The sequence below is a fragment of the Corvus cornix genome, chromosome 10 (assembly GCF_000738735.6).
Source record: "Corvus cornix cornix isolate S_Up_H32 chromosome 10, ASM73873v5, whole genome shotgun sequence".
Classification (NCBI taxonomy): domain Eukaryota; kingdom Metazoa; phylum Chordata; class Aves; order Passeriformes; family Corvidae; genus Corvus; species Corvus cornix.
This window is the reverse complement of record NC_046340.1, coordinates 6,482,700-6,505,153: the sequence shown is the minus strand read 5'-3', so window position 1 is coordinate 6,505,153 and position 22,454 is coordinate 6,482,700. Positions and strand designations below refer to the sequence as shown.

General features: G+C 42.9%; 1 protein-coding gene across 4 annotated transcripts in view; it reads left to right on the top strand.

The window, feature by feature from the left end:
- The window catches only part of AKAP13 (A-kinase anchoring protein 13), a 202,319-nt gene that overhangs the window by 72,936 nt on the left and 106,929 nt on the right, over positions 1-22,454 (top strand). For all 4 annotated transcript variants that reach the window (XM_039557341.1, XM_039557343.1, XM_039557342.1 and 1 more), the window contains exons 6-7: positions 9,410-9,706; positions 18,190-18,373. In XM_039557341.1, the coding sequence (XP_039413275.1) occupies positions 9,410-9,706; positions 18,190-18,373 (481 nt within the window). The remainder of the gene's footprint in view (positions 1-9,409; positions 9,707-18,189; positions 18,374-22,454) is intronic.

Below are 22,454 nucleotides of genomic sequence, written 5' to 3'. Positions count from 1 at the left end.
CGGGCAGGAACGATGCTTTCCTATCACTGTTGTCCTCGGAGCAGTGCTGGATGTGGCCAGGGCGGTGGCTGCCAGGTGGTACCAGAGTGATGCTCTGGGCACTGCCTGTCCTGCCAGCCCCAGATAAAACTGAGTCACCGGGGAGGGCTCCCTGCAGCTCGTTTTGTCGCTGTTAGTGGGAAATCTGACTCCAATCATGATTCAAAAGGAAAAGAGGGAATTTCTCTCAATTGTTCCTTTAGCAATAATGGATTGTTTTGTTGGATTTTTTTTACCCAGTTTAGTCATGATCTTGTGGCACGTGATGCTAGACCAGGATGGGTGCTGTCCCAAAATAGAGCTTGTTTCAGACAAAGTTTTAAGGGACCTTTCAGAAAGGTAGTGTCATTCCTGCCCTGTCCAGGGCTGTGGTGCAAGGAAGAGGTGACGTCTCAGATGTAAAGCAGCCATGTGGATAACACTCTCATCTGTGCTCATACCTCATTTTGGTGAGACTACCTGAGAAAGAAACCACTTTGGTGGTGAAGGGGGTGCTGGGGAAAGGCAAAGGAAAAAATGGGAAAAGCCTAATTTTTTTCATACCCTCTGCTGACACCCGTGCTTTTGTCCAGTGTTGTTTCAGCACTGACTATACTGATTTCAGTGGAAGTATGACTTACTTCAACGCAGTTTCCCTCCTCTTCCTCCTCCTCCTCCTTCCTGGACGCTCAGTGAATCTGTAATCATGTGTTTACTCTGTATATTCCACAGTTGCCTTGGCGATGGCTCTGGTGACTCAGAGCGTTATTTGACCTCACTGGGATTAGCCATGAACAACACAAAGTGTGTGTGAGACCAGCCCTTGTTCCAACACCCAGGCACTTAGCAAGTGCCCTGCAAGGAATCTCCTGCAAGCAGCTTTTAGCCAAAATCTCACCCTTTACTTCCAGCTCCGAGCATCTTTCATTTGTCCCTGTGATGCAAGGAGCATTGCACATCCCTGGGAGCACAGCTGCTCCTCCGGGACAGCTCAGGTGGATTAAGGAAGGGCTGATTCACTCAGGAGCCTCTCTGCCTCCCTTGAACCTACCCTTCATCCCTTCTGCACTTGAGGGCTCTTCCCTCATTTTTGCCCCAAGTCCTCAATATTTCATATGGTCCCCAGGAGACTTCAGATGAAGTCCATCAGTGGCTGGGCTGAAAGGGGTGACTGTAATTCTGTTAAAGCTGAAGCAAAACAAGCCCAGATTTGTAATTTTTGGTTCTTGTCTTTTTCAGTAGGTTTTTGATATATGGAGGTGTAAAAGACAAATTATTTCAGTACATTTGCTGCCAAAATTAATCAGAATGTTTTAGCAGAGCTTTCAAAGAAAATCACATTTAAAAAGAAATCTTAACAACATAAAGTTGTTTTAGGTGAAGAATTAGAGAAAATGGAGTGGAAATATAAACTGTCAAAATACCTCATAAATTCTCATTGTATGTGAAAATTCTCTATATCCTGAAAGACTTACCCAAATAAAAGCTTATCTCTGCAGAATTAAATGACTGCTGCATTTTATATAATTATGAGAGCAATCTGCCTCTTTCCTATGCTTTTTTTTATCATCAGCCTTAGACACTGAATATATCTAGTCCATACTACTGTTCAAATGTGAGCTTTTATTTCTGTATATAATGAAAAAAAGGACTTTTGATGGTAAATTTATGGGAGCAGCTTTATTTTACCTGAAAATGTGGATAAATAGAGATTCATCACTTCTTCAAAGTACAGAATACTTACCTGTATTTATGCACTTGCTCTGAAGGATGGGATGGGTTATTCTGCTCTGCTGTTGGCTGTGTTAATTTAAGAAACAGATTCTCATCTTAGCTGGTCAGTCATAACTTGAAGTGTCATAATTAGCTACTGAGACACAAGAATTAGCCAGGAGCTGATGTTTTGTGTGCTTTCAGTAGCTCTTTTGCCAGCCTAAGGACACACCAGGTTGCATCATCCAACGAAGCTTCTGTTCATCTCAGCAAAAAGCTACCAAAACCTTCTTTAACTGTTGGCCTTACTGTCACTGTTACAGTTCTTCAATTTCTAAATCATCTGGTTGAAATTCTCCCTAGTGAAAGCAGTTTTCCTCAGTTCCAGAGGCACTGTGTAGTTCTGCAGAACAATTTCAAGCACTGTTTTATCAGACACAGCGTTAAGGTGGAGGTGTAATGGCACTGGCATTGCTCTGGTGTGGATCTCATTAGTGCAAAAGCTTGGTCACTGGAGTTGGGGTGTTAAAAAAATATCAGAGGTCTGAGCAGGGAGGGAAGCAGAGAAATGATACCATCTCTGCTGCTGTGGTTAAACTGTTGTTGGCTGCTGAATTTGTACTGCTGGGGATGGATGTGTCCTCTTAGGTCACAGATGCTCGTCCTACTGGTGTTGGTCATTAACTGAGCTTTTCTGCAAGTCCTTATTCCTGTAGCAGCTGAGACTGCCATAATCTGGATGTGTTTTTTTCTTCCCGCCATCTCTGCAGGGTAGGGAGGGTAACTGAGGCCAAGCAGATTGCATGTGGTAGTGAAGGAAATCTGTGTAAAGCAGGGAAGTGAAACCTTCGTTGCAAGACAGCAGCCTCATCTCCTGCCTCTCTGCTAGAGCAGCTTTTTTTCCCACTGGGAAAAAACCCAACCCAATAATAAAAGTCCTCAAATCATGATCTGGCAAGCAAATCAGCAGAAGAAGGAATGACCTCATCACTGTCCACACAAGTCAAAAGTCCCAACCACAGCTTGCCGTGGCCAGTGGAGGCCTCTGAGCATCGGGAAGCTCTTGGGGAGATTTGGGGAAATTTTCTTGCAGGAGCTGGTGTGCTGGGAGCTCCAGTATTTGTGTGGTGCATCTAGTGCAAGTTTGTATGGCATCACCATAGCAGCTGTATGATTGGACATGTATTTTGCTTTTTGCATTTAGCAACTGGTAGTCTGGAAAGTGTGGGAGACACGGGGGAAATTTGAAATGAAATTTCAAATAGGAAGAGACAGTCCAGAAATCCAGAGCTGCAGCAGCTGCTAATCAAATAAGTGAAGGGTGAGAAATACCCTGTCTGCGAGCCAGGTCACCAAAACAAGAAGTAAATTTTGTGAGATGTAATTGCCTTGGTGAGTGCTGTTGCAATGTGCTGTATCTACTCCAAGCTCTGTAATACCAAAATCGCTTTTTTCACGTTTGTTGCTCTCAAAAGGTGCAGGATTCTTGTGTGGGTTTCAAAGGGGAGGAGAATCAAAATTGGAAGTAGAAAAAGTATCTGAGAGACTGTCTGTCTGCTGGTAGCTGCTTGCCAGCAGTTTCCACAGGGCTGACACATTCCCATTGACTCCAAGTGCCTTGACTCACTGGGAGCTTTCTCTCCCTGCTTGAGCTAAGGCAGAGAAGCAGCTTCAGTCTTTAACTTGTTCTTAATTTCATAGCTCTCAGAGTTGTTTTTTGATTTTTTTTTCCTCCTTACTTTCTTTCTGCTAGTTAAAAGGATAGACAAAAATTAATTTCAGTTAGCTTGGAAATATCTTCATTTCAAACTTTTCTTTTACTGTGAGATCCTTTACATATGGTCATGCTTTATTCACTTCTACCACAGACTTTGTTTTCCCCTAAGAAACAACTCTTCATAGAAAAAGCTGTATTTCATGAATTACAATCTTTGTACTGGTAGACCAGAAGGGTAAACAAGTTGCATAACAAATGGCCACTTGGCAATACCAGTTGTGGATTTGAAAATACTCTTAATTAGGAAACAAAAAAACCCCTAAAATAGACTAAAACAGCATAGCCAAGAAGACTTTTTGCAGTTCATCCTCTTCGGTGTACTTAATTGCTTGAGGCAGTGTAATTAAAAGGAAATGATGCCAGTACCAGATGACATCAGTCACAGGAAAAAGTGATTGAATCTGTGTTGAAATTATTTAAGATGTTGAAATTATTTAAGATGTAATGTGTGGGGTCTTACACTTCTCTAAGTTTTTAGGGCATCTACAGTGTGTAAAGGGCCTTTAAAAAAAAACCTTTACCCCCTCTCCAGTCTCTCTTTAACCTCTCCAGTGAAAGGTTTCAAAGGAAAAGCAGAGGCTCCTGTCCATTGCTGGTGCTGTGCCTGTGTGTTTCATAAGGCTTCCTGTGTTGCAAGAGTGAGTACAGTAACTGTGTACATTACACAAATGCACTTCAAAGACGGGCTCTGATTTTCAGACCCACAGCTCAGGATTTCTGAAGCAGAAAAGAACTCCTTTTTGGATGGTCACAGGAGATCCCTTGGCTTCCTTTTCCACAAACCACCAGATGGCAACATCTCTTGGATGCAAATCTGAGATAATTCATGAAGTTCATAACATTTATTGTCTGGTTTTCCTGTCCTTAAATCTCTCTATAACGCCTCTTTCAACCCAGGTCCACGATGGTAACTTGGAGGATGCAGTTAGTCTTTAGTCACCTACCAAGCAAACCCAAACATGTGCTTCCAGCAGGGCTTTAAATAGCTGCCTAGGCTGGGGGCCCATTGTTTGATAGCTCCAATGTGAATTCTGAAAATAGGAGGTTTGGACAGGATTTCCACTTTTGGAGGAGTAGGAAATGAAATCATCTTTTAATAAAGCTCTGTTTAGGGGTGTTTTGTCTCCACAAAGACCTTGTTAAACAAGAAAATGTCTGAAGAGTTTGGCTGCTGCCCTTTTAACTGCACCCCAGATCACAGGCACAGGTAGCAGTTAGATGGACTAAGCTGTACCTTAATTTATCTGCTGATGACTTACAGCTGGGAAATCTCCCCCTGTTCTCCTGCTCATTGTTCTGCATCGTTATCATGTAGAGGAAGCCGTGCTGTCATGCTGATGCATCTCATCTCTTCAGGGTTAAGAACAGACAGACCAGAGCACCATGTCTTCATTTTTCATTCTTGTATGTTCCCCAGAGCAAGCTTCATTTTAAGTGTCCCCATTCATTCCCAGTAAGGGATTCTTCAGTTCGAGAGCTGTTGTCTCATTTAAAATAATTTTTGAACCATGGTTTGTTTGATGAGTAGATGAGGAATAAGCTTTATCACAGCAGAATTAGTCCCTGCACCATCTCTGCATAGACTGAAATAGTTTTTTGTTTCTGTATTTTTGCTGCAGTATGTTGGTATTTCTCAAAACAGCTCCAAGTCATGAGTTGTTTCCAAGCTAGATTTAAAGTAACTGAGGAGCAGAAGGAGAAATGGGATAAAATGCAATGCTGCTGGAGCTAAGGGATGGGTTATTTGACTTTTATCACAGTCAAGACAGCATGGAAATGACCACATTTTGTACTGTGGAAAAAAAAAAAAGTGTGAAGAAGAGAAGCATAGCCATGCAGTCTGAGATGTCAGCTAGTGAGAAACACTGTGATATTGTCAGGAGAGTTAAAACTTGAACAAGGATACTGCTGGATGGTACCAGTGTGATAATATTCAGTATTTCATCATTTTGATTGCTATTCTGGCCAAAGGGCCTGATTTCTGGAGAAGACTGAAGGCAGTCAGGAGGGGTGCAGTATTGAGAACCTGATGGTGGTGTGTAAAGCATGAGGATTTCTCATCCCTTCTCTGAGGTGCACTCATCTGTGTGATTTATTCAGTTACATGTGTTTTTAGGCTATGAAAATGCAAACCTTTATAAATAGGTTCATTGCTCTTCCTGACTGTCATGGTTTAACTGCAGCCAGCAACTAAGCTGCCTCTTGTGCCATGGGGAAGAGAATTGGAAGAGTAGAAGTGAGAAAACTTGAGAGTTGAGACAAAGACAGGTTAATAGGTAATGCAAAAGTCACATGCAGACAAAGCAAAACAAGGGATTAGGTCCCTACTTTCCATGGGCAGGCAGGTGTTCAGCCATCCTCAGGGCAGCAGGGCTCCATCCCATGTAATGGAGACTTCCTCTCTCTTCCCCCAGCTTGATACACTGACCATGGCTCCATATGGTGTGGGATATCCCTCGGGTCAGTTGGGGTCAGCTGTCCTGGCTGTGTCCCCTCTTAACTCCTTGTGCCCCAATCGTGCTCACTGGTGGGGTGGGTGAGAAGAAGAAAAGGCCTTAGGTCTGTGTAAGCACAGCTCAGCCAGAAGGAAGACATCCCTGGATTATCAAAACTGTTTCCAGCACAAATCCAAAGCAGCTCCACACTAGGTACTGCCAAGAAAATTAACTCCATTCCACCAAAACACCAAAGTCAGCCTGCTGACACACTCAGGTTTTGGTTTTTTTCCTTTTTAATGTCAGACATTGTTCTGTTCCACATCTGGATGGGTGTATGAGGGTGTTGCAGCAGTCCATAGTTGATGACCCTGATGGTTGCAAGGTGCATAACTTGGTGCTTAACCCATGTTAGAAGAAAGCCCTGCTGCCTGCCAGACAGAGCAGAAGGATGAGGCACAGGAGCAGTACTGGCTGTTCTGGCACTGCCTGGAGCTCTCTGGTTGCGGACAAGTTACTTAACCTCGTGAAAACAGATTTGGGCTGTTCCTGCAGTGATAACCACTTACCTCCTGAGAGTGCCAGAAAGCTCAGCTTCCTTCTGGTAATGTTCAGGTATTAGTCCAGGCCATTGGTCTTTGGTGTGGTGAGAAGTGTTGCCCCACTGATGGTTCCTTCAGAAGGTTCCTGTACTGGGGACATGTTTGCTCACATTGTTCCTATAGCCATTTCAAAGCAGGGGGGCAGAGACCTCTTGAGCAATCTTTCTAGTATTGTCTGCTCTTGTCACATACTGACTCCCCTTTCATTTGAACTGCTTGCCAGAAGTCAGAACCTGTACCACGTTCTTACCCCCACGTCTGACATCTCCTCAGATGTGAGGAAACAGAACATCAAAGCACTGCAAGCGTTTGCCCTTCTGAAGAACATTCCCTAGGGTTTAGCACGATGCTTGTTTGATCCTGTTACATAAACATGGATCGTCAGGTCTGTCACTTTCTCTTCTAGGCTGCATTCAATATCTGGGGAAGTTCCAGTAGATTCCTCGTTGGTCAGAGGTCAGGACATGGTCTTTTTATCACCTTTATTTTGCAGCTGGTGTTTAACACACACTCCATCCAAGGGAATTTTGTGTACATCCGTGATGTGCTGCTTTAAGGAGGTCACGTATCTTGATGGAGGTTTCTGTAGTTGTTGTCTCGATGGAGGAGCTTTTGCTCCCATAGCAGAGTTGTTTGGCATTGTGACAAGGAAGTGACTGTCCCAAATGATTTCTCTCTGGCTGCTCATGGGCCATTTTTGCCTGCTGCTTCAATCCTGAAAGTTTGCTGGCAGCGTAGCCGTATTCTAGGTTATTCTGCAGATGGGATTCTTATGGGAATAGGCAGAAAATATTCTAAAAAATAATTTAAAAAACCCAACAAAGCTTTAGCTGTTCTCATGCTATTAAGGAATCTTTTATTAAGTTTGGCTTTTTTTAAACTCTGCATTCTAGCAACCTTCCACTGCTCTGCAGTAGGGAGAGCCCAGCTCGCAGAATTTGAGTCAGCTCCCTGAGGCTGGCATGGTCTTCTCACAGTGTGCATGTAGAGCACTGCTTTTGTGGAGGCTGCAAACAAAATTAATGTCTTACCTGCTCCATATTTGATGTCATTAGGAAGATCAGCAAAGCCAAAAGGTGTAGGGGAAGGCATGTACAGTTCTAAATGGCCTTAAAGGCAAGTTCCCCCAAAGTTGTATCATCCCCACTTCTCCCTTGAGCATTTGGGGCTGTTACTGTGGGGATGAGTGGAATCTGTGAATGGGTTTCATCTGAGCAGCTTAGTACTAATACAGTAATTATTAGAGTGCACATGCAGTATTTGCAAGAGCAGTAGAAGTTCTTCCTACCCCTATTCTTTGAAACAACAAAACTAGTAAATCTACTCCTTCAGCTTTCACATCATCCTCTTGCTAACAGATACCTGGTGCTGGAAACAAAGAAGTTTTCTCACCTTTCAGCTTCAGAGTGTCCTGGTTGTATTGAGCAGTTGCAGCAACAACCGTGTGTGTTTTCCTCCCCTTCTCCACTTGTCTTTGATACCTTTCCAGCTGCATTTGCTCTCCTTAGGAAGCCACAGCCTCATCCCTGACAATTTTGGTGTTACCCACAGTGTCCTAATAGCAGTTTTGACCTTTCAATTAACTTCAGGATTGCCTCTTTCAGCAGACAAAATCTGTACGGATGCCAAAAGCCTCAGAACAGATTTGCGAGGTTGGCTGAAAGACCATGAAGATTAGGGACATATTTTTCCTTTTGTCAGGGAAATCAACAGCAAAAGGCCCCAACAGAAGAAGGAAACTTTCCCACTGACCACAAATAGGGGTTTAAATTGAATTTCCAAGCCTTTAAAAATAAATCGTCATTTTGTATTTAATTAAGCAGGGTTTCATGAATGTGGTAGTATGCTGAGGTCATGGGCAAAGAGAAGCTTTTCCAGTAATTAGTGCAGGGTCCATGCTGTTCTGGCAAAAACAGCCATGACGTCAGTCTGAGGATGGAAGGAGAAACTGTGCCACACAGTGAACTTGAAACACAAACCTTATTATTGAGGGGCATGTCTGACAACTACAAGTCTTGGTTGTGTTGGACACAAAGTGTATTTTTCCTTTTAAAATTTCAAAAAGGTGTTTGGTTTGGTGTTTGGTTTTTTTTTTTGTTTTTTTTTTTTTCTTCTCAAGTTTCTGAGTCAATGAAATTGCTCCCATGCCAGGGCCTCCTTTCTCCAGTTTCCCCTGCCCTAAATAAATAATAAAGTTATCAAACTTCCAACCCTCTTGTTTTGTAAATATGGAAAGTGGCCATTTCCATGTTTTTATTTAGCAGAAGCATCTTAGTTTTGTCGTGTGAACCCAAATGCAAGGGGCAGGTGCAGCAGTGAGCACACACAGGGCATGCCCAGGCAGGCTGTGCTCTCATAGCCAAGTAGACCTTTGTTTTAGGTGAAATCTCAGTGTTTTCGGTGCAAGCCAAGTGTCATGACAGCAGTTGGAGTATGTAGCTTAGCAGCACGCAGATTCTAGTTTCTGATGAGTTACTGGAGTCCTGCGGAGCTGCGAAAGAAAACTCTGTCCATATAATCTGGATTTTGGTATGTTAGCAAAATCTTTATTTAAATTACTTAAAACTCTTGAGATTGCTTGTTGCTGAATATAAATAGCCTGGGTGGCTTATAGTTCTTTGTTTATACTGGGACAGAGAAGAGTTATACATCTTTTCCTTTTAAAGTCTATAAGAAATACTTATCTCTGATGATGCATATGAATTCCAAAGATGGTGTTATTTTGGAGTTGTGACCCTCAATAACTTGGTCTTACTTGATTTAATGAAAGGGTGTGTATGTCAAAGGAATTTCTCAGTTGTGTTTCCTCAGCCCGTGCCATTTGTTCTTTTTTTTTTAACATTTGTCTGAATTTTGCTTTGCAGGCCATGACTGCTGTGAGACAGTGAAGGTGGCACTTTGTGCCTCTAGAGAAGGTCACCCCGTTCTGGTTGTGGCAGAAGAGAGTTTCCAGTTTGTCCAGGACGAAGCCTACGATGCCGCCCAGTTTCTGGCCACATGTGCTGGCAACCAGCAGGCGCTGAATTTCACACGGTTCTTGGACCGGTCAAGGCCACCTGCTGCAGATGTGGACTTCTTGGATGAGAAAGTGGCCTTGGCCTTTCGACACCTGAAGCTGCCGGCAGAATGGAACGTGCTGGGAGCGGACCAGTCCCTGACCGGTGAGGACCTGTGGGGCACAGTGAGATTTGCAGGTTGGGTGAGAGGTAAAAAGCCTGGGAGAACGGGTTCCCTGCCTTGGGAACCCGCTATGTACCTTGCAAAGGGTGTGGTGGCCTCTGTGCTCAGAGATGGGATGTGATGTTCATCCACATCCCATGCCTTGCCCTTCAGCCGCCTTAAAATACAAAAGGCACTGACTCATGATTTCTCTTGGTCTTCTCTTATGAAATAGCACTGGCTGACAGTATTTTCACATACAGCCAGAAAGGGGTTTTTGTGTGTGTAACAATGGCATGTGTATTGGCATAGTGCTATGTGCTGAAAAAACCCCGTGTGTAGAATATCTGAAGCTCCCAGAAATACCCTTGTGCCACAAATTTGGTGTTTGTTGTAAATGTTGGGTTTATAGGACAGGTGCAAAGTGACTGTAACATGAAAAATACATGTGATTTTTCTTGGAGAACTTGGGGCTCTTCCCCTATATCACTTCCCTGCTTGCACACTGGCTGGCCTAACACAACAGTTCCCCAAAATAAACCTGGACAATTCTGCAGATAAAAGAAGGGAAGGGTGGGAAAACTTGACCCTTAACCACAGCAGAGAGCTACTGAGAGCTTATAAATAAACCCCAAGGCTGGCCCAGAGTGTCTGGTGGCTGCTGAAGCAGAAGTGCTGAGGTGTTCTGGATACTGTGGTGTGTCCATGCTCTTGGAGTTCTGCTTATTTTATCACAAGGGGGTAAAGGGAAACACACGTGAGACAGGGGGACTAGTTCCACTATGTACAAATCCTTGCTGTAAATTTTCAGGGTATTTTGGCAAATAGTTTCACTTCAGGGATGTGAGACATCTGCTATCTTTTTTAGGATGCAATGGCACAAACACTTGAATAGGGCTGGGATGTAGCTTGCTTGGTGCAACAGGCTCAGTTCTGCTCTCTGCAACAGGGTTTTTCCACAGGAAATTTTCCTGCTTTATCTTTCTCCATCTTGCTGACTGCTTTTGTAGACCTCAATACAAGGACAGGCAATTCCCATGTTAGCAGACATTAAAATACTTGATCACATTTAATGGTTACTTGATAGAAATTCAGCAGCTGTCGTATGTTTACAAGGAGATAAACACTTGGTATTCTTTTCCTCTGTGTGGCAGTCCCTGATGTTTCTTTCTGCATTTGAAAAAAGTTGAGATAACTCAGACATTTCTGGTTTAAGTGATAAAAATATGATCACAGTGATCTTAACGAAAACTTTGAAACTGAACTGTTGCTGATTTTGCAGGAAGGCTGTGATCTGGTTTCTCTTTTTGACTTTGATTATTCTATGGAAAATCAGCATTTAGGGAAACGAGGCCGTAAGATTTGGTTGGTTTGCTCAGCATGTGCTTGTGTGCCTGGAAGTTGTGATTATGCAGGGCTCTGAATGCTAATGGACCTGTGGAGCATCCGTGGCATCCACAGTGAGAAGGGGGAGCTCTGTAGTGCCAAATTCTGTTACTCTTGAGTGTTTTGGCATCTTGTGGTGAGGTGTGTGTAGATAGAAGGGAATAAATGTAATACCACTAAATGCCAATTTCATTCAAGAATACTGCTGCTATAAAATAGGTTCCCTTTTTGTTAGAGGTAGAGTTATATGGTAGTTTTTTGCAGTGAGATATTTATACATAGGGAATTCGGGGGAATTTTTGTGATTGTGACAGGAAAGATTTGCATGCATAAGCATCCTTTTGGTCACAAAACTCTTGTTTTGCTAGAGTGAGATGGAAGAGATGTCCCTGGTTTATGATGGAGCACTAGATTAGAAAAAACCCTGTGCTAAAATATAGCACCCTTATACTGGTGCTTGTGTGTTAATTTGTGTGTGGGAGAGAGAAAAGCACTGCAAAGATTGCACTGTAGGAGCATTTGAACAATTAGACACATTCTGGCCAGTGCCTGCAGTGGGACACCCTGTCCTGCGCTGCGTCACTACCTATGAACAGCTATTCCGATTCATGCTTCACATTTCCCTAAATGTCAGCACCAGATAACTTCAAATAACCTTCTCGAAGGAGAAAATACTATAGAAATGAGAACAAAAGAAAATGTCAGATCCCTTCTTGAAAGATGTTTAGCTCTGCCTCTGAGCTGGCACGTCTCTATGGGCTCTTGTGGGCTGGAAACAAAACGCTGCTGTTCAGCAAAACCTCTGAAGGCAGGAGAGAGCCGGGAGCCTCCGCCAGCTCCCGGAGCACCACAGCCTGATGGGGAACTGCTGCTCAGAGAAGCTGCTGCTGAGAACCATGTTTAAAGGTCGATTTTTCAAAGGCCTGAAGTAGGAGTCTAACTTTTGCAAAAGTTAGGAGGTAATGGCTTTCTGCAGGAAGAAGCTGGGTACAAGAACTACCACTGAGCGCAGCTCCAGACTGAATTTTGAGGAGGGGGTGGCTTTGTGTGGAGGCTTCTCCTTGCTTTTGCCTGCACCCAGCCCTGGCCAGGCTTTGAGCAGAGGGCAGGAGTTCACTGCTGTCGCACACTGCAGAGGGCAGAGGGGCTGCTAAAAGTTTCACCAAGCTCTATCTCCCAGGGCTGTTGAACTCATCTGCTGTGTCAGTGAGCAGATACAGGCACGGAAGTGGGGATGGGACCACCTAAGATTCCTGCCATCAGAGGTCCTTGGGCTCCATTCTCTTGCTGGGACAGGCACAGGGTACTCAGCCATTTGGTGGGATGACCTGGGAGGCAGAAGAGAGCCCGGGACAGTGTGTGGCTGGGGAAGAGCACGGTCCCTGAGACAAAACTGTGCTCTTCACCAGCCATAAACTGTTCCTCCACAGCAAACAGTTCCTGGGCCTTGCTCTTAGTTATCTGTCTATCTGTATGAACTCCAATGGCATCCACAATTTCAGAATATCCATAATTAGGGATTAGTCTTGTTACTGTGGTATTCCAAACACAGCATTTTTTTCAGGTGCCATATAATCATGTCTGTCTTAATAATTACAAGTGCACTGTAACTTTCTAAAGAACATAGTTGTTACTGCTGTCAAACGTAGGGCTATTTACTGTTCTCAGTGGCATTTAAAGGCAGCTATTTAAATGGAACAGATTGTTACACTTTATGCCTAGAAATCAAAATTTAATATGTATCCTGAGGATGTATGCAATGTAAATGCAGGACTGTGATGTTCTATTTTAAATGACTGAAGAGAAAACTAGCTAACTAGAAAACCACAACTGAATATTTTGAGGTATGAGTAATGATTATGGCTTGTTTATGTTGCAGTGGGGAAAAAGAAGGGAGAAAAAAATTAGGGAGGATCTAAGGCTCAGGTATGAAAAGCTAGAGAGCTTAATTGTATCACTAGTAAACAGATCACTTTCAAAATAACTTGGAAGTAATATTCTGACAAAACCTTTGAGAAAACAGTCTTTTCATTTTGCTGATTAAAAGTGAGTGGTGAAACCCAAAACAATGGTTAATTTTTGGTTGTGTGGTTTGGTAATTTTCTGAGGTGGTGCTTCAGGAGCTGGTTAATTTTGACAGAGGGTTGCTGTGATCACTGTGATATGGGGCAATTCCCCTGGGAGTGTAAGGACTGCTGTGAGAGAGTGAGCCAGGTTTTCAGGCTGATAACCAGGGGACCATCAGGTTACATAGAACACTTTAACTCATTGTAGTTACTGATGTGTTGAATATGTACAGCTTCCCAGAAATGCTACGAGATAAACACCCATCTTCAATAAGTAATGGGAAATTAAACTCCTTGACCTCATGTCTTCGAACTCAACCCGCTACACCTCACCAGGTAGGGGGTGGGTATAGAGGAAAACTCCCTGCCCTGGTTTGAAATAGTCTGAATGTATTAGGGTTATGGGTTTAATAGCTTCATGTACAAAACCAGTAGGATTTCAGTGTACAGGACAACATGAGTGTCACCTCAAATAGAGATCATGAATTGGGTTTTTTTTGCAGGGAGGGAGCATGTCTGAAGAGAGAAAGTAACCAAAAAAACCATCTTATTTTAAACAAAAAATCCTAAAAAGCTTTCAAAAACTTTCAGAATTTGGTTATTAGGAGCTAGCCTTTTTTGCCATGGGAGGATGCTAAAGTTATGCTGCTGATGATGTATTTCAGACACAGAGCTTTAATCTGTTCATCTGCTGCGCTCTTGTTACAGTTTCCCTTGGAACCCTTTCAGTGTGATAGTTACAGGTGTTCTTTGGTTGGGTTTCATGTCCTTTCCGGTCTGCTGCTCAGCTTCTGTGCTCTCTGATAAAGCACAATGTGGTATAAATCAGCATGGTCCATTCAGTGCCATCAGCACAAAGTGCTCTGTTCAGCAGCAGTCCTCAATAAGATGTAAAAAATCTTTTCCATACCTAAATTTAGTGCCCTCTGCAGTGGAAGATGGGAAGCAGAAAGCAACTCTTGTTCAGACAGCATCAGAAATGTGCTGCTCGAGACAGAGATGTACCGTTCAGTCTGTGGCTGAGAAATTGTTGGCATGAGAATGTTCCTGTTCCCTTTGATATTAGTGGGAATGGGGACTATGGAATAGAGATCTTTTGGTGTGCTTTGAAAAATTTCTTATTTATCAGATTAAGAAAGGAATTACCCACACATCTTTTTATTAGCTGAGCTTGTAACTCCAAACACAACATCTTTGCCTTGACCTTTCTGCAGTGCAGTTGTCTGCTGGAGCCTTGCTCTAGAACCTTGGTGTGAGGTGGCAGCTTGGTTCTGGGGTTTTTTACCTTTGTTTCTCAAGGACTGATCTGAGCAGTGAGAGCATTTCCAGCTGAAAGCAAGATTTTGAGGCCAGATTTGACGGTAGATTTCCAAATTGCTGAGTATACGTGAGTTTGGGTGAGAACCTAGGAGAGGTCACCAGTGCAGGAAGACTAAGCAATGCTACCCCATTCCGTGGCTGGCTCATGAGATGTCTCAGGGCATGGAGAATAAACTGAGCATTAGGTGTAGGTTACTCTACCTGGAACCTTATTTTTAAAAGGGAACACCAGGTTTTTTCTGTTATTTAATCAGGTTTAAAATGAAAATTTCTACTTAGTGTTCTTGGGCATGTCATACTCAAAGGTTTTGGTTTTTTCCTTCAATGCTTATTTGTTTTTTGCTAATGACACCTTAAACCTTAATCCTTTACTATTAGCAAAGTACATATGGAAATTTGGTCCTCATTTGCGCAGATAAACTGTCTGTTCATGTATCACAGCAGAAGAAAATTACACAAAAATAATACATCCAAAATCTTGTGTTTTGCCAGCTGGACTGGAGTGCCCTGCCATTATGGGGCAATAATCATATGTTTCAACTCTTGCCTATTACTAGGAAACGAGAAAGGAACAAAACAATCTTGGCCTTTTCAGTATTGTGTGTCTTGTATTTCCACAGTTTCCTAATTACCAGAAGCTTCTTGTTGGCATTCAAATGACAGGCATTTTAAGATGCGGAGCTCTTGCTTGGTATGTGGTAGGAGAAGGAGCTCTGGCTTTTGCATGTTAAAGCTTTTGATATTCTTTCATGCTTGGGATATGCATTTTGCACCATGACAAGATCTTAAAATCGTTGACTAGATTTCCAACATTTTGTGTGACAAGCTTCATCCATTCAAAGGTAGGAAGTCTGAAGGGATCTGTCTGTCTTCCTCCCATTTCCATCCAGCAAAATGCCCATAATTGATGCAGACCAGCTCTTGTCTAGTTTTGAGCAATACCATACACCAACAGATGCATTTTCATTATATATTAGTAGTTAATCCAGCCCACAGATGGCACATGCCTTTTTAACTGTCACCATGCAAGTTTTGCACACTCCAGAACCTTCCAAAGCCATTGCCTGGGGCCCCTGCAGTTGTTGGATGTACAGTACTTTGTCTCTTCACTGCCATCATCTGTGCCCATCTGTTAGGGTGGCCTCCTGCCAGGTTCTGTGTCAGGCGGAGCCTTCCAAAATTGGATAGTGAGCTTGTGTGTTTAATATGCTCTGGTGGCAACAGGCCACCTCGTCTTGTACAGATCCTGTGTGCGCATTATCATTGCCCAAAGGCACCAGGGCAGGGCCACATTCACTTCAGTTGCATTTGCAGACACCTCCATCCAAACTCTGGAACTACCCTGTCCACTGATTCAGTGATAAAGAAGATTGTTTTAATAGAACAGGAAAGATGTTCTCAGAAGGTGCAGTCATATGAGCAGATTGGGACAACTGGGGAGGCGTTGTGACAACTGGGAGGGGCCATTTCATCTGTGGACATGTGAGACAGAGGCAACCATTTGGCTCAGGGACAAGAGGAATATCTGCCTGCATCTTGCAGAACTTGAAGCTGGTAGTGTGTGTTTGGTGGTGTACCATGAGTTGGTGAGCAGAAGATGCTTCTCCCTGTTGGTAATACTCTCAGCTGCTGGAGGAAGAAGCATTTTGGTCCAGGGACCTGTGCTTATGCTTTGCAGGTCTACACTGCTCAGCTCTGGGGCAAGGCTGTCTGTTCTAGTTAGGAAGATGATTTTCCCTTTCAACGTAGCAGCTGGAACAGGCGATCCCGTGTGAGAACAGAACGTGGCCAGACCAGTGCAACACATCCTGTATTTGGATGGCTGTTGTTTGCTCTAAGAGAAGTGCTTTTGTGCCTCCTACCTCTCTGTAGGAAGAGTTACACCACATTAATTATGTTCACTCTACCAGTCAGTGTACAGGTAGTGTGGGAGCTTTGTGCAAGTTCATTGAGTAAAACTTCGAGCACTGGCTTTCACTGTGGGCAAGTCCTACCTATATCCACATTTTGCAGCCCTTTCCCTTGTGTCTGTCTATATGGTGTGTTATTTTTCATTTTTCTTTAAATCCAGGGCTGCAACCATTGATTAACCTCCTTGTTGTGCTATTTCTAAATCATTACGCTCTGTAATACCCAAATAATAATACTCAAATCCTTGTTATTACTTAGCCAAAGGCTGGGAATTTGTCTCTGGGAGAGCTCAGTCATTCCCTTTTTCTCTGATCAGCTGGAACCTCCATTCAGACACACTCATGTATTCAGGACAGCTTGGTTTTGCTTTACGGTAATCATGAGGAGGTTAGGGGGAAGGCTTGGTTTGTAGCCCAGAGACCTAATTTGGAGTCATTTGGAAGAGAAGTGGTGCCAGAAAGCCTTTGGTTCTTGAATACAGATTAGTTATTCAGAATTCGATCCAAAAAGTTGTGAAAAATTGTGTGTGAGGCAGGGGAGAACTGCCTGTTTTTGCTTTGTTTTGTTTTTCACCGAAGGTTTTAATGACGTCCCTAAAGAAAGTAAGTAAGAAAGAACAGCAGCACTTTGAAGAAGTGATTTCTCTTGGGGCACACTTCTTTAAAAAAAAAATACAAGATTAAATCCTAAAGCTGTTATGTGCATGCATTTTAAAACCTGTTGTATCGGTTTGGCTGGCACCCAAATTAATAACCCAATAAATCATTTCTGTGATATTAAAGGGTTTATACCAAGTGTGCTCATTGGCATGGCTTTCTGAGACCCAGTTGGTGTTTTGTTGTTGTTGTTGCTGTCAGTCAATACTGAAATCCTTTGTTAATTAAAAGAACAAATTTTTATTTCTTGCAGTTTTTTTAACCCAAATGCTTTTGCCTTTCATACAGAAATAACAGGCTTTGATCTGCAAATGCTGGATTTCAGCAGTGCATCTGGAGCTCATTTCTGGTTAAAGCTTTTCAGAGCATCGTTCTAGGGCTGCAGCTTTTGGAGTAGGGGGATATTTTTCTGAGATGAAAGCTCAGGCTCAAGAGTGACTTTTACCAAATTAGAAGGTCACGGTTATTAAACACAAAAAGCAGCAGCGGAGATTGGTAGTTTATAAATGCTGCTACTCACAATGAGAGAGCTACTGTATAAAGCTGAGAAAAGCTGGTCTGAGGCATAATCAAACCAGGAAAGAAAACCCTTGCTTCTTCTTTTTTTTTTTTTTTTTTTTTTTTTGTCTATATGAGTTTTTAAACAGTTCTCCTTTATAACTGCTTTGGATTTGTACATTAAATGTAATTTTTTTTTTTTTTTTATCCATGCCTTGGCACAGATCAGCATCCCGTTAGGTAACAAAATTTGTCTGTCCCTAAAACCTGATCCTGAGTGTGTGAGGAGAAGGTTTGGACATCCAGGAAAACCCACCTGACCATGCTTCTGTTTGGACATGCTGTAGCCACGTGGTGGCTGTGGCTGTTTAGGAAGTGGTGAGGTTTTCACATTGACCTGTGGTCAGTCTCAGCATGAGAGGTGTTGAGCACTTCCAGTCCCACCATTGCGTGTCCCTCACTTTAAGACTGGTGTCTCCTGGATATTGGCAATCAGGCTGTTTTTCCAGGTGCTGCAGGTTCCTTTGGGCTGTCAGCTCTATGCCAGCCGCTGTGTGTGGTGGGGCTGGGATGTGGGATTATAACATTCCCCAAACCCTCAAGCCTACGAATTCCCATTTCTTTCTTCCTTTTGTTTCCCCTTCCCAGAGAACATCCCTCGGGAAACACTGATGCATTTTGCGGTGAGGCTGGGTCTGCTGCGGCTGACGTGGTTTCTGCTCCAGCAGCCGGGTGGAAGAGGAGCTCTCAGCATCCACAACAACGAAGGGGCAACGCCTGTGAGCTTGGCCTTGGAGAGGGGCTACCAGAAGCTGCACCAGCTTTTGACAGAGTAAGGATGATTTGGTGGTTGCTCTGCTGGTTTTCCATTCTCTACCGTTGCTTGGCTTTGCTGTACGTTATCACTCAATGGTGTCTAAGTGCTATACTTCCACCCTTAAAGGCAATTTTGGTATAATTTTGCTTTTAGTGTTCTTGCTAGCTGCAATGGGGGCAGTCCTGAGGGTTAAGGGGAAATGCAGTAATATTTTTGGGGATGGGGGGGTTCTCGTTGCTCAGTGTTCTGCTTCCAGCTGTCTCATAAAGCCCAAAGTGAGTCATTGTATTATTGACTAAATAAGACAGGTCTTATGTAAACACAAATGAAAAAGCTTTTCTTCAAGCAAGCACAACTGCCCAAAAGAGGGGAGCTAACAGGCATTGTGGTGGTGGTGGATTGTTGTGTTTGTACTTCTTAGAGAGGGAGCTTTTTAGTTAAATGAAATAGTGATCATTATGTTGAAATAAGGCAGCATCTTGTAGAGAATAGGCATTTTACCAGTATAGGTTAAAAAAATATAGGTAAGAATTAATGCAAATGTTTAAAAGAAACCAAAATATTTAACAGAAACAGGTCTCTTGTAAATGGTCTTGAGAAGCAGCCAGGTCTTACAACACATAGCAAGTAGCTAGTGGCATGAGCATTTATTGCACTGCTTTACAAGGAATCCTTTGGAAGATGGCAAGTTATTTTTGAACAGCAAATGTTTGGAGATCTAGCTTTAATAGCTGAGGCTAATAAAGACAAAGAGCTTAAAAGAGTCTTGAGGGGGCTGTTTGTATAGGAGAAAAGATTTGGTCTCCGTGTGTGTTATTCTGATGCCTGGTTCTCTTAAGCTTTGTTATAAACTTTGTGTTTCTGAATTGACTTCTCAGATACTTGGGGTTTTTGTTGAGTGACCCAATGTCATGTTCAGGAGTCTGCTGTGTTGTCCACTTCATCACGCAACATTCCCTGTTACAAATTGTAAATTATTCTGCTTTCTATAGTTGCTGGGTGCAGTGTTGGGGGGCAGAAAATATGATCTATATTGCTGGAATGATTGTATTTAAGTTTTATCTTTAAATTCAGGCAATCACATGGAAAGTGAGGGTGAAGGAGAAGGTGCAGTGTGGGATGGGACCTATTCTTTAATAACTTCTCCTGCCACCCTTGCTGGCATTAATACAGAGAAGATGACAGTGTTACCTTTTTCTCCATCAAGTTCAACAGTCATACTGTGAAAACACAATCATCTTGCAGGCTATCTTGTAAAAATGGGATGTGCAAATTCATTCTGTAACTGCAGCAAGGTTCTCCAAGGTGACACTAACCACATTAACAGGCTTTGCATACTGTCAGGAAGCTTAAGCTGGCCAAAACTTGATTATAGAGCTCACAGCAAATACTGCAACCCTAATGGGAGTAGAGCTGGTAATTTAAATAAAAATAGGAAGTAAACAAAACGATTACAACAGCTATTCATGTATTTGGTGAAGTATTTCGCAACTGGCTCCAGTATTGGAATGGCAGTTCTCACTCAGTGGAATGGAAAGAGGACTGGGATTCCATGACCTTGTCCTGTGCTGTTGCCTGTAAGGGATGCTGCCGGCCCAGTCCATGGGATTTCTCTGATGACCTTTGCGATTTGTCTTTGAAAATAAGACACAAGGAACTGCAGAAATGTTGCCATCAAGGTCCCAGTTCCTGTTCTTCTTAGTATATCCTTAAACTGTTCTTTGTGATTTGTTTTCCTCTTGGACTGCTGGGTGGAAATACAATGTGTAAACATCTGACAGCCATGCCACAGGTCCTGTGACTCTGAAAACTCTCCTATTCCCATAAAGCCCTACAAACAGAAGTCCGTGGATGCTGGAAATCATGGTGCCCCTTCTCAATGGGCGGGATGGTGGTGGAGCATTGTGGTATGACCTTGGGACTGACTGGAGCAGTGACACAGGGGCAGCCACAGCCCTTCCCTGCAGGAGGGTGATGGCAACAAAATGGGCACATCCTGATTCCCCAGCAGTGATTTTTATTATGAGCATTTTCTGCAATAAGATGGGATTGAGATTTGAAAATCCCTATTGGGAGGAGAAATACTGAGTTTCAAAACACAGAACATTCTGTGAAGAGAGCAAGTGTCATTTATGTGCTGTCAAAACGCAAAGGACACTGTACAACCTCCTTTCTGCGCTCTGCCTATGCTCACGCTGTATGCACACAAATTTGGCACACAGCTCGTCCCACTCAGCAAAACACAGAGCAGCAACGCATGTTAGTGAGGGCCCCTACAAAGGAGTCATTATTTTTACAAGTAATTAAACTGCACTTCGCCAAATAAATGAATGCGGCATGTTTTGTGATGCATTATCCTTGCGGGGAATTTATTGTTCTCTTACTTGCTAATTTGCAGGACCCTGCATTTTACAATGATTCTCCCAGCCAGCATTGGGAAGGGATGAAATTCTGCCATAATTAGGATACAGTCATTAAAGAATAGACATAAAACCTTCTCCGTTGTTGTAGTTTTGCCTTGGTGTGTCTGCAAAGCAGCTTGATTCAGCTGCAGTGTAAATATTTTTCTCAAAAACTAATTACACTGGTGGCATTTTGAATTTCTGTATATCTGATGAACTTTCCTCTCTCAGCTTTTGCAGTACTTCATGTAAAAAAAATGAAAGATGTTTCCTATATAAGTTGTCCATCCCTGGAAGTATTCTGTTCTGTGGTTTGCACTGGCTCTTCATCCTCAGAGAGGAAGGGTGCTGGTTCTTTTGAGACCCAAACAAGGAGCTGTCACAGAGCCCATGTAGGTCACCAGGGATGGAGAGTCAATAGCAGCATTCATTAATAAATATTCATATAAGCAAATAAATATTCATCACCAATAAACATTCATCAGTTGTGTATCATTCCTGAGGGGACTTGCTTTATCTCCAAGATGAGAGCTGCACAGTAAACACTGTCCTGCAGTGCAGAAGGGCACTAGTTTTATAGGGAAAATAAATATATCAAGATTTACATATAAAGATAACTTTGGAAATGGCACAGTTTGCAAAGCCCTCTGAGTTTCAACCTTTTCCAAGTAGTAGGCATGAGTTCCAGAGAGAAGAGCCTGTGGTTGAAGCCTGTCGCTCCCCAGCGCTGATGCTGACTGCAGGGCGCTGGCTCTGGAGAGGCAGCACAGTCACTAAACAGGCTGGTGGAACTCTCTGGGTAACTGGACAGCTGCAGAGTGCAGGAGTTGGTGTTTCCCAGTGCAGTCAGGGCAGCAACACAATCCCCTGCCAGCTCCATGTTCTGCAGGGCTCTTACAGCAGTGGGGAAAATGGCTCCAAGACACCGGGGGCGTGCGGGACTGCAGAGAGGTTGCAAGTGCTGCTGTGTAAAACATACAAACACTGACCTGGTTGCTGATTTTATTTCTGTCTAGTAACATTTCTATCCCCAGCAAAGCCAAACACTTGTAGTTCCTTCACAGCTGTGAGTGATTTATGTCCTCTGAAAAAGGGAAGAGAGAGAAAAATAAAACCGAGTTAAAAAAAAATTAAAATTGCATTTTTCTAATCTTTGCAAAGAGTTGCAACAGTCTCTGAGTTTTTTACTGTAAACCTTTTTCACTTTTGCTGGTTTCTCTGCTTTTTGCCCAAAAGTGCTTCTGCACAGCTCTGGGATTGGTCTTCCCTTCAGATTTCTTGGTAACAATCAGGAGGCTCAGTCTGTGAAACTGTAAATCGGTACAAGTCTGTATTTCCAAAATTAAAATAATTGAATTAACACACATGAGGAATAACTTGCTGGTAGCAGCAGAAGGGTTTTGGGAATGTTTTGCAATCCATGATTATCACTTGCTATTGTTCTTATTTTACGTAAGTAATTGATGAAGTCTGGGTTGTAATCTCCGTGGTGCCTCTCAAATAAGGAAGCTTTTTCAGTGGCTTTACTTTTATAGCTGAATACACTTTTCTGCTTTTTTGAGCTGGAGCTGCAAGAGGATTTGCCTTGTATGTTCGTTTTTTTTCCACCCCGATTTAGCAGGCCCTTTAAGCAAGTGTTTAAATTCAGAAATACCCAGTTCATGTTCAGCAGAGTGTTTAAGCATGATCTTAAA